Source organism: Hakea prostrata, chromosome 10 (assembly GCF_041222555.1).
Source record: "Hakea prostrata isolate BN-2017 chromosome 10, UWA_Hpros_2, whole genome shotgun sequence".
In the NCBI taxonomy this organism is placed as follows: Eukaryota; Viridiplantae; Streptophyta; class Magnoliopsida; order Proteales; family Proteaceae; genus Hakea; species Hakea prostrata.
The window spans coordinates 49,354,133-49,366,556 of NC_142609.1; the positions used below are offsets into that span (position 1 = coordinate 49,354,133).

Here is a 12,424-nt window from a genome sequence, read left to right on the forward strand (position 1 = left end):
CATACTTTGGTTTAGTCTGATGGTGGGGAGTAGTTTGCTTGACTTTAGGGTTTTGGATAAAAATTGGGTTTTCTCAAGAACTGGGGATTATGTGATTGGATGGGGTGGAAACAAGGATCGAGTGTAGGGATGTATGGGGGCTCATGGTGGTTAAGATCTTGGGGGATTGATGGTTGGATGAGCTTATGGTTGGCCTTTATAACAGTTCCTGCGACTGAGGAGTTCAGAACAGCAGGACCAAAGAGAACAACAGAAGGAGAAGAAGGGAGAAGAAGTTGAAGGGGAAAAGGAAAAGAGGGAGAGCGAGCGAGCTTGTAACTGGTTGTCCCCTTATTTACTTTATTTATAACTTAAAAGTCAATCTCAATCATGGTTGTCGAGGCGGCAAGGTGACCAAAGTGGTTGGGGCTCCGTCTAGGTGATTAGGCGCCAAAGCGGCACCTAGGTGGCAATAAGGCGACCTTAGCAGTTGGGTCAAAAATTTTCAATACTACTGTTAAACTACTTTTCAATGCAACAACTTTCTATAATAAGCTAAACTAACATTCAATAATCGCATTCATCCAAAAAAAAAAAAAGCATTCAAGAATAAAATCAAGCATTTAATGATTCATTGATTTTCGATTTCAAAATGACTAAGTATTAAATTTATATACGGCTTTGTAGAATAAATTTTGATTCAAAAAATAAAATAAAGAAAAAAATATTATGTACAAAATGTCAAAAAAGGCAGTTGCTTTAGCGTCTAGACGACAATGAGGCGCACAAGGAGACAAAGCGCTCAAATAACTACACGTAATTGAGCTGTTCAAAATGAGGCTGTTGAAAAACTGCCTTGTCGCCTAGAATCTCCAAAAAAAAATCAATTTTTTGACATTTTGTACATAATATTTTTTTTTCTCTTAATTTTAATTTTTTTAAAATAAAATTTTATTCTACAAAGCTGTACATAAATTTAATAGTTAGTCATTTTGGAATCGAGAATCAATGGATCATTAATGCTTGATTTTATTCTTGAAAGCTTTGATAACCATGATCTCAATAAAGACAACTTTCCTTGAATTGGGTTACTGCAAAAAGGAAACATGCATATTGCATAGAATTCGGGGGAAAAAAGGGCAAACTATCCTAGGGAAATTACTTGTCAATCAAGCAACATGAAAGTAGAAGTGAACAAGAGAAATAGAAAGTAACCACAAATAGAAAGTGTGGTCATATATTATACTGGGCAACTTCCACAGCTCAGTTGACAGATTTAATGGAGATTTTGGTCAACTATGATAGCCTTGTCAACACTCAACCCCCCCGTGCCCCCGCCAACCAAAATTATTCCGAAAAAAAGAAAGAAGCAAGGCTGAGCATATAAATCTCCCATGCTCGGCTTGCAACATCCAGAGCAGGCCCAAACAGCAACTTGGTAAAAGTCTCCTAGTTGTTCAATAGGAGAAATAAAGGGAGTAAAAATCTTCATCAGCGCAGGTGTTAGCTCTTCCATTCTGAAATTGTGGACGGTACAATGTCAACAATTTTTCTGTTATCACATGCTTTAGTAGATGCATCAACATGCTTAAACTTATTGTACTGTGATGTTGAAGGAGTTGATGTGGACGGTACAATATCAACAATTTTTCTGTTATCACATGCTTTTACTGGATGCATCAACCTACTTAAACTTATTGTACTGTGATGTTGAAGGAGTTGATGAAGAGGAAGGTTGATGCCGCTCGGTTTTCTCCCTTTTGGAATGAGATTATTAGAAATTTGCGGGAAGAAGACTTCCTCAATAATTTGTAAGCTCTACTTATTTTATCAATGCCATCATGCGTTTGTTGCATTTTTTGTTTAGTTGGCATTATTAAGTTTTCTATTTGTTACTTGTAGGGAAATGGAGTTGCTTCTCATGCCAAAAAATTCTGGGAGCCTTCATTTGGTTCAGTGGCCACTATTCCTTCTTGGTAGCAAGGTTACTTCCTTCTCTTGTGCTCCAAGGCCCTTTTTACATTATTTTTATTGTTTCAACACCATGGAACCTAACATAATTTAGTCAAGGTACAAAGCTGTTCCTTTCTATTTGGTACATCCACTTCCAGTTTCACTAGTTCTGACTTCTAAGCTTCCTGCGTTTTATTTTATTTTATAAATACCTTTCCTGGCAATTTGTGGTTTTCCATCTTTTATTTAGGGGTATTGTATCTGACGACACCATATCTGATCCTTCTGCTTGAAATGCTTCGAGTTCTAAGTTTTTTTTTTTTTTTTTTTTTTTGGGGGGGGGGTGGGTTATATGCTCCCTTCTGTCATATTGTTCATTTGCAAACTAACATATTTAATTATTGCCCAATTTATTCAGATATTTATGGCTAAAGATATTGCTGTTGAAAGCAAAGACTCATCACAAGATGAACTATGGGAAAGGATCACAAGGGATGACTACATGAGATATGCAGTTGAGGAGTGTTACCAGACCATTAGACTTATCTTGGAAGAAATACTAGATGATGATGGCAGGGTGTGGTAAGTATTTCCTCGATTAATTCCTGCTTGCTACCAATCATAAATTTTAAGCATGAATGTCAGTGCACATGGAGGCTGCACTTCAAATCTTAATTCTCGTCTGTGTATTACAGGGTAGAGATGATATACAAACATGTTGGTGAAAGTATTTCAGAGAAATTGTTCCATCGTAACTTGCAGCTAAATCACCTACCACTTTTGATTTCTAGGGTTACTGCATTGACTGGGATTCTGGTTAGTTTTCTTAGTTTTCTTGATTTACTTGTTCATCTAGAAATGGTATAATCTTCTTTCTGCATTGGAGCCCATGTGCTTTTCTTTCTAAAGAATTGTCGTTGCCAATTGGATTGATGTCGCACCCCATGGCCCCAAGCACCCAGGAAAAAAGAAAGATTGGAGGGCAGAGTTAGTTGGTCTTTTTCATTTCTTGTAATTCAACCAAGAGTTACAGAATTTGGTGTAGGTTGTGCCAAAGTGAATAGTTCCAAATATAAAAGAGCATTGGCAATTTGTAAATTCTTACAATAGACTGGGCGTTTTTTTTAATTTATTATTATTATTATTATTATTATTATTATTTTTATTATGATCAAAAATTTCATTACCAAAAGGAAAGAAAAGTGTTGGGGAGAGTACAACCGGAGCCAAAGGGCCAAGCCCAACTGAATAGGCCCACAAGGCCAAGCAAAACAACACAATGTGGTCTACAGACAGAAGCTACACAAAAGGCCCAAAGGCTGAACTCGATTTATTTCTTCTTATTTTCCTGCTTTTTTTCGACGGAGACAGAAGCTCAACTAAATAATCATCAAGGGAGAGGCAACCTTCTGCTGATGGAGAGCTTCTCCATCCTTCCTGAAGAGGTGGCAAAGGGGACTCAGTATGAGAAGAGCCCACAGGTTCACAAACAACCACCAATATTGATGTACAACATTGGAATATGAAAGAAAAGTAGGTTGATTGAACATGACGGTGGCATTGGACTTTGAATGGTTCCTAGAATCTATGAACTTGGGATATGTGGAGTCTATTTTGAAAAGGAGTCATCCTAGGTGGAGTTGTTGAACATTTTGATTTCCTAGTCATTTTTTTTCACTTTCCTAGAGTCAAAATTAGTTGGTTCCTAGGTACTCATTTTCCTAAGAGTCAAGTTAGTTGAAAATTAATTACCAAGAGTTAAGTTAATTGGAAAATCAAGGGTCTAAGAGAGTATATTAATCGGGGGAAGCCATGAGGGTATCATTGCTGATCTTTCTGAATCAGGTTCGAACTTGGATCCGGATTCATCTCCTCCCTTTGTTTCTCCTTCTCTCTCTCTCTCGCCCCCCCCCTTTCGGTTTTCGGGTTCAACTTCAAATTTTTGAGGGTTCTAATACTCATTGTTCTCTCTGGCATTGGGGGGTAAGGGCCATCATTGTTGCTTTTTCCAAATCAGGTTCAAGTTTAGGTTCAGTTTCTTCTTCTCCGTCTGTTTCTCCGTCTCTCTCCCTCTCTCCATTCTATCATTCTTCATATCAATCTTGTGATGCTACCTACCCTAGCATCTATGGTGCTGCGCCAGCCCCTGCTATGTGTCCTGCGGATTGTCACAATGAAGGCTTCCTGTTGTCGATCTAACATGGAACTACATTGGTTTAGCTGGGTGTACTGCCCTTTTGGTCCTTTTGGCTTAGTGCTATGCTAATGTTGTATTTTCTAGTTTATTGCAAGGCTATGTGCCTCTTGTGCTGGTGTTCTACTCTTGTTTTATTGAGCCTGTCTATGGCTTTGTATTATTTCCCTTCCCCTTTTCTCCCATTTGGTTAATGAATTTATTTATTTGTCCAAAAAAAATTTTGATTAAAATTTCAAACCATGCTACTGGGAGAAGTGCTGAAGACACTGACCTCATGTGAGTATCCATGGGAGCTAAAGAACATTTATGCCTTGCTTTCTTCTATTAATGGCAGGATGTCTTCTGTTTTCACTGGATTCCAAGGTTCACAAATAACATAACTAGTGGTTGGTTCAGGAGTGTCATATGCATTGTTTGTACATTGACATATTTTCTTGTTTTCTTCATCGGTTTCTTTACTGCCCCCTCTTCTTGAGGTCAATGTCGAGCATTTTCCTGTATGAATATATTATAACTCATTAACATATTATTGGCATTTGTTGAAAAATCTGCATGCTCCCTGTTGTACAGAAAGAAAAGGAAACGCCTGAATTGCAAGTGGGAGCGGTTAAAGCTGTTCGGGATCTCTATGATGTAATCCAACATGATGTCCTTATGGTTAATCTGAGGTATGCCATGGCTTGCTTGTATTTATGCATGTATTGACCTACCCTCCTCCCACCCATCCACCCCCTTGTGAGCTTGTTTTCCATTCTCAACATTGTTTATAACGATTTCAGGGGGAACTATGATATATGGGCCACATTATCAAAAGCATGGAAGGATGGTCGTCTCTTTTCAAAATTAAAGTGGCCCAAAGATGCTGAGTTTGTATGCTTTTGACATTTTGCTTTAGCCCTCCTTTCAGTTTTTATCTTTTGTTGAACATGATGTCTTATTCTGTATGAAAGTCAAATAATTTCCAATGAAATGCAGAGAGAAAGAGTTAAGAGGTTACATTCACTGTTAACCATCAAAGACTCGGCTGCTAATGTTCCAAAAAACCTTGAGGCAAGACGCAGATTAGAGTTCTTCACAAATTCCCTCTTTATGGAAATGCCTGCTGCAAAGCCAGTTCGTGAGATGATGTCGTTTAGGTTGTATTTTTTTCTCAATTATGTATATCAATGCGTCTATATTAGTCTTGAAAGCTGCGGACTCTATCCTAATTTTTCTTATACATGAACAACTTGCAGTGTTTTTACGCCCTATTATTCTGAGATTGTGCTTTATAGCATGCCTGAACTGCTCAAAAAAAATGAGGATGGTATATCAATTTTATTTTACCTTCAAAAGATATTTCCAGGTACTCTCTACTTCTCTCGTTTTGCTAGACCCTATTCTTACTGATTTTTTTTCTTTGAATGGGGGGAGGGGGTTGGCAAAGAAAGCATGTACCGTATGTAAAACTTTCACAATGAACACTATGCCCTGTGCATCTCATGTTGATACAAGTTCTGTCTTGCCTTCATTTGAATTTTTTCCAATTTGGGTTCTTGTTTACTTATCCTTTTGCAAATATGATTTGTAGGCCACCAGGCCATTCAAAGTGGCCTAATATACAAAAGCCGTAAATTTTAACAAGTCCTTGGACAATTTAGAATGGGGAAAAGAATGTGGTGTGATCCCAGATGCTGGGACAAAATACCAGTTTTTCTTTGGCATATTAGCATGGTGGGAGATCTCACGAGATCTCGGCGCGAGATCTCGGGAGATATCTCATTTTTTCACCTTGGCGAGACGAGATGGAGGTCGAGATCTGCGAGTTGGGATATCTCGCTCGAGATCTCGCCATATCTCGCCCTGGATCTCGCTGGAACTCTCAATTTTTGCCTTTTTTTGTGGATTTTGGCTGAATTTTCACTTGCAACTACTCTTAGCACATCTACAACAAGAAAGATCAATCATTCTCTACTTTTCTTATGAATTTATGATTTAATGACTTATATAGAACTTCTAATGGTTGTATAATTATTTTATTCTTGAAAATTGAGATTGTGATACTCATATGAATGGAATTTTGATAACATTTAAGTTAGTTGATGCATTTGATATACTTGCTTTTCATTTATATGCTTTAAAGGTTCTATATTACATGTTGTATAACATTGCATTCCCTAATCCTACTACATTTCGGTTTCACACTATGGGTAGATTTAGAAATCATACATAGGGTTGTTTCTGACAAATCCAAGGCCACCAACGTGTTCAAAAGGCCTTAAATAAGCTAAATACCAAGTTTCAACCCAATTGGGACCCTAAAACCCACCGAGATGGGCCACCGAGTTGACGCCAAAAAATTGTATATCTCGACCGAGATCTCACCGAGATGGTCGAGATCTCTCTTTTTCAAGGTGGCGAGATCTTCTACCATGGGCATTAGGAGCTAAGTGAAGTGTTCGACTACGCAAGCATGTAACAAATTAGACTTTAAGATGTGCAGTTTAATTGTCATTAGTGTTTCTTTTTAATAATTCCATAAATAAAAAATTTGGCATTCATATAAATTAAGAGGAGGTCAAATTATAAGAGTGAAAAATTTTGTGGGAAGTGAGTTTCAATTGAAGATCTGTTTTTAACAATTGAACCATTGATGTTAAAGTGGCTTGGCAACCCAAGGGGATGGAGGGCTGCCTAAACACATGGGTGACGAGATGCCAACATGGGTATTATCTAGGTGACCAAGCTCCCTAGTGTTATTATTATTGTTATTATTATTTTTTGGATGAATAAATAAATATAATAAAGAAACCGCGCGAAAAGGGAAAATACGAAGAGAAAAAAGAGGGAAGAGCTGGGGGGGAGCAAACAATCAAGAGGGTGACTAGAGAGAAGAATTAAGACTCCAAGAACTAACAATTAACCTATTCCTTGGAGAATTAGCGACAGGGGGATGAGGCATAGAAATGAGCCTAAAAAAAATATCAAAATAGATGGCATTCCAAATGAAGCTTTGGGAACGAGATTTGGAAGTCTATCTTCTCATGTTGCACTCCTACCATAAGTGGTGAACAGTAGCAACAAAGACGAGCTTACCCACATGGTCGCAAATCGTGGAGCCAGAGAATGTTCTTAGGATCCACTTCTAATCTCGAGCAAAACCGAAAGACCGCCTCGATCTAGGCCAAATAGAAGCAAGGGTTAAACTCCAAATGGGACAGGAGAAGGGACAAGTGAAGAAAAGGTGATCAAGGTCCTTAATATCATTCCAACAAAGGATACAATTGGGGTTGGCAGGGATGTGGCAATTGATGAGGAAAGCTTGAGTGGGGAGGGCTAGGTTCCTAGTGTTATTTTTATTTCTCCTCTTTTCTAACATTATTTAGTATACTAGGTCTGTGAACTTGATATCAGAGGCCAACTTAGTGATAGCATGATAGCATGATTTCCGCTGTTGTTTTGTGAAAAGTTCATATACTACCTCTATGTCTATGCTTAAGGTATTAGAATAGTTCACTCTGTTAGTAGTTTTCTGCATAGAAAAAATTCGATTGAAATTGTAGAAATTTCACTCGAATTGTCTTCATTTTTAAAAAACGAAACGAAATTCCAATTATTTCGGAAAAGTTACGGATTTTGGCCAAAGAGGTTTCGACCGACATTTTGACCATTTCAACATTCCAACTTGTTTTTCCTCAAGTTTTGTTGATTTCGATCACATTTTCACCTAATTTCCATGACTTTTTTGCCTTCAAGCACCTCTTTTACTCATCTTTTGCCTCCAAACACTTCCTAAGCCACAACAACTACAAAGGAAACTCTGGTAGTAATATAATGTGAAGCATGAGCCATACCCAACAGTTCCAAACTTCATCTTTTTTTATTTTTGTTTTGTCCGTGCCTTAAATGATCTTGTATTGCCTTGAAATTAATGTATGTTTAGCCTAGCTCTAGCATCTATGATTGTGTTTTGTTAAACTTATTTTTTTTTATTATTTGCTACCATTTTTTCATTTTCTAATGTTAATAATTATTTTCTAAAATTATGTCTTTTTATTTTATGTATCTATGATATATAGGCTTCAACTTAATATATGTGAGACACCATCACTTGATCTAGTTGGTTATTTTATTTTGTTGACTTGTTGTATATGTAACAATTCTACCAAACTATTCGTGTATGTTGATGATTCTATGCCTGTATGCATTACAGTTTTACTTATCGGAACCAGTCATTTGTTAGTGTACTTGAATGTTAAATTTTCAATGGTTTTTTTTTTTTTTTTTTTGTGGCAAAATACTAGTTCCATTGTGTTTATTATGCTTTAAATAGGTAAGAGGCAATAAATCAGATGAAATGGACATCATATAAGGCCCGAAACTCAAGGTCGAAATTTCAAAATAAAAAATCACATGTTTTGACTGAAATTTCAGTTGAAACCTAAAAATTTCAGCCTTTTCTTGGGTCGAAATGGTTTCGACCGGAATTTTTTCCTTGGTTTTGTGATGACGTCAGTTGGTTATATTTCCTTTAATCCCTGTACTAACCTTATTGAATGGTATCTTTACCTTTTTACCTCTATGGCTTTGTTAAGAGATTAGAAAAGCTTGGCGTTTGTCTTCTTCAATGAGACACAGACCAACATCTAATGATCTAATTTAGGAAAGCTAGACACTGACAGCTTCTTGAACTTCCTCTTCCTCAGACTGTCTCCCTCTCCATCTGGTCTTACCCTCCAAATTCTAATACGCTTGGACCCGAATTTCACATGAATCTTGGAGCCATTATTTTAGCAGCCAGGATGCTTGAGAACTCTAGATAGTAAAACTTGACAGGAACCACCTATTAAACCAACCCTCCATTCTTGCCCACAAATCTTTCTCTCTCTCTGGCTCTTCTGTTCTCCTTTTCTCGACTGGCATGCTCTCGCAACCCTACCTGTCCTTTTCTTCCCTGATGCGCCCCACTTCAATTAGAGTTATCCAACCCCTTTCATCCTGTTATTTTAGTCTCTTTAACCCTCTGCTACCTACACGTTGTTCTGCAAAACCCAAACAGCATGTCAACTATCAATATAGGTTTTATCATTAAAAATAAAAATTATCAATTATACAAGTCCTGGATGATTTTTTCTTTATTTCCCAGGGTGGAGTAGGTGAAAATCAGGTGATTGCAATCCACATGGAACCAATACTATTGCTTGTACTTTATATTCAAACCTTGTATATTATAATGACTAAACAATTGCAATTTCCACAGGTAAATAAACAACTGTACCAAACATAATAATTGCTGTGGTGGTGTTTTCTTTTATTTATTACCCCCCTTTTTTTCTTTTTCCGGGGGTTGAGGTTGGGGGGTTTAAAATCAATGGTGATGTTTTCAGCTCAATGGGTAAAAGAGTTTCCAAATTATGGAACCCTCAAACTTGAACCTGTCTTAGGTGCTTCTAGGTTTAAAGAGCATAGTGTGTGTGTGTGTAAAAGAAAAAGGGGGGGGGGGGGAATAGGCATAGGTTTTGGAAAAAGGGAACAGGTTTTATAATAGATATGAGGGGTAATATAGTCTTCATAGCTTTTTTTTAGTTAAAAGTTCTGAGGATTAGTTATTGGGCAGTTGATATTTTTGTATTGGACTTCTTTGATCTTTCTCCAGTGATTGTCTTTGTTAGTGCTACAGCTTATTGAACAAAAAGTAACGCACGCTGCAAAACAAAGGTGGAACATTATTTTATGCTATATAAAAAGGAGGATACGTGAAATTTGCCCTATATGCTATTAAAAAAGTGTACATGTGTAATACCTTACAAAAGTATTTCAACTTTAATTATATCAATCAATTACAAGGGTTGAACATTATATTGTGCTATATAAAAAGGAGGATACGTGAAATTTTCCCTATATGCTATTAAAAAAGTGTACATGCATAATACCTTACAAAAGTATTTCAATTTTAATTATATCAATCAATTCCGTTCTGGCGGACAGTTGACCTTTAGGCCTTGCTGGTTACCATCCACTAGCCACTGATAATGTATTAGGACCATCTATGTTTGTGAACATTGTACATAATTGATGCAACTTAGCAGTCAAAGAGAGCCTTGCCCTTATACCTTGGAATGTAACTGACCACTACTCAAATTCTCAATCCCTATGTATCAAGTGCACCCTTGCTAAAGGAAGTGATGCGCAGAGGAGGGAATGGGCAGCTCATGTAGATGGGACCTAAAGTATGTGAATATGTTCAGCTCAGTAAGGGTAAATGTGGAAAGCCACACTATATATATATATATATATATATGCTCAGTTAGGAATTGAGAATAAAAATCTATAAAGAAAAAGAGCCATCTAATTTTGGTCTCCAGTCCCGTTTCTCCATGATTCAGTGATCAAAGCATAAAGCTATTCCTAGTTTTTTTTTTTTTTTGGCGGGGGGGGAGGGAAGGATGGTGTTGTGGGGGTGGGTTTAAAGAAGCTAAAATTTTCAGAAATACTGTTTCTGAAGTTTTGAGTATCATTTTTTCAAGTTGCATTGAAGATTGGTGGTTGCTTTCGCACTACATTAACTCGTAAGACTTTTTTAGAGATTCCAATGATCCACCTTGGAGTTCTCAGCATGAATAACAATATAGGTATTTTTGTCCTGCGGTGTTTTTGTGCTTTAATATGTTTTCCTTGTAAACGTTCTTTTCAGCTGTTTTCTCAGGACCTATTTGGCCCAGTACCAGTCTACCAGAATTTATTTGAATTGTCTCTTGCAGTATCTTTCTAGATAAGCTGGCTTCTTGGAAGTTGAAATCTGAGAATTAGAAGCCCTAGAGGCTTACAAAAAATGTATTAGTTATGTAAGGCTTATCTGTTTTTATGAACTAACTGAAATAGAGAAATGGTGAAGGTTGGCCACAAATTGTTTATATTCCTTAGAATATTGAGTACATTGGCTTATTTTAGTTCCCAGAGATGGTGCTCTGTTGCATTTTGGAAGTATTTATGATGGTTCTACTTCATAGCCACTTCCAATATTTCTTTGCTTGGAGGACATTGACTTATTCTATTTCTCATGGTGGTGATGCTATTGTGTGTGGAAGTATTTGGCTGGTTGTATTTCTGTTGCGAGCTTGCTTGTCTGATGTATTGTCTCATTAATAGTATTTGACAACCAATGCAAACATTTCAATGTTCACTCAAAACAAAATTGCTCTTGACTTTTCCTTTTTATCCTTCTTGCATTAATATTGATCAATGCATTGAGCAATGCAGATGAATGGAGGAACTTTCTTTCTCGAATTGGGAGAGATGAAAATTCCGTTGAATTGGAACTTTTTGATAGTCCTAATGACATATTGGAGCTTCGATTTTGGGCTTCTTATCGGGGACAGACATTGGCTAGGACTGGTAAAACTGATATTGAATCAACTGTGAGATATCTTTGTTTTTCAATACTCTCAAGTCTCAAGTGTTACTCATTGGATATCTGCAGTTCGTGGCATGATGTATTATAGAAAGGCTCTTATGCTTCAGAGTTATCTGGAAAGAGGCAGATCCGGAGGTTCATGCATTCTTACTTCGTGTTTCAAAGCCACTCTATGCCTTGATATATTTGTTATGTATTCTTACAATACCTTGGCAATGGCAGATGTGGAAGCTACATTTTCAAGCAATGATGCAACTGATACCCAAGGTTATGAGTTGTCTCCAGAGGCTCGTGCGCAAGCAGATCTGAAGTTTACATATGTAGTTACGTGTCAAATTTATGGGAAACAGAAGGAAGAACAAAAACCAGAGGCTACAGATATTGCACTATTAATGCAACGGTTAGTTACATTTTATTATTAACGCAATTTTGTTGTGTTTTATCTTTCAATTGGGTTGTTTACCTCCATGTGTCTTAACACATGCATCTCATAATGCCTTCAAATCTGTCTTGAAAATAGTAATGTGAACTCAATGTTTATTTCTTGGTCTAATGATTTGCATCCGTGGCTAGGAATGAAGCTCTTCGAGTTGCTTTTATCGACGAGGTTGAGACACTACAGAAGGAGTATTATTCAAAGCTTGTGAAGGCTGACATCAACGGGAAAGACAAGGTTTACATTGGATCAACTTTTATTGTTTATCTAAACTTGAGTCCTTCTCTGTTGAGTGTGGTTTAGTACCAATAGATAGGTTGAACGAGCAAGATAGATTTTGGAAACCCAAACCTGACAAGAGCAGGTCTAAGAGTTTTTTGGTCTAACTTCTATTATTTTCAGTATTTTATTTTTGGGTTACCTATGTAGGATTAAGTTAGAGATAGACTTTCAGTTGCTCTTTGTT

General features: G+C 37.0%; 1 protein-coding gene across 2 annotated transcripts in view; it reads left to right on the forward strand.

Moving 5' to 3' along the window:
* Positions 1-12,424, forward strand: part of GSL10 (glucan synthase-like 10) — a 126,135-nt gene that overhangs the window by 86,178 nt on the left and 27,533 nt on the right. The window contains exons 25-36 of one of the 2 annotated variants that reach the window (XM_089136990.1): positions 1,696-1,790; positions 1,882-1,963; positions 2,351-2,514; positions 2,628-2,748; positions 4,700-4,797; positions 4,909-4,999; positions 5,105-5,265; positions 5,365-5,474; positions 11,369-11,503; positions 11,589-11,657; positions 11,745-11,922; positions 12,096-12,195. In XM_089136990.1, the coding sequence (XP_088993116.1) occupies positions 1,696-1,790; positions 1,882-1,963; positions 2,351-2,514; positions 2,628-2,748; positions 4,700-4,797; positions 4,909-4,999; positions 5,105-5,265; positions 5,365-5,474; positions 11,369-11,503; positions 11,589-11,657; positions 11,745-11,922; positions 12,096-12,195 (1,404 nt within the window). Of the gene's footprint in view, positions 1-1,695; positions 1,791-1,881; positions 1,964-2,350; positions 2,515-2,627; positions 2,749-4,699; positions 4,798-4,908; positions 5,000-5,104; positions 5,266-5,364; positions 5,475-11,368; positions 11,504-11,588; positions 11,923-12,095; positions 12,196-12,424 lie in introns of both variants that reach the window. The other variant, XM_089136988.1, reaches the window with a different exon arrangement.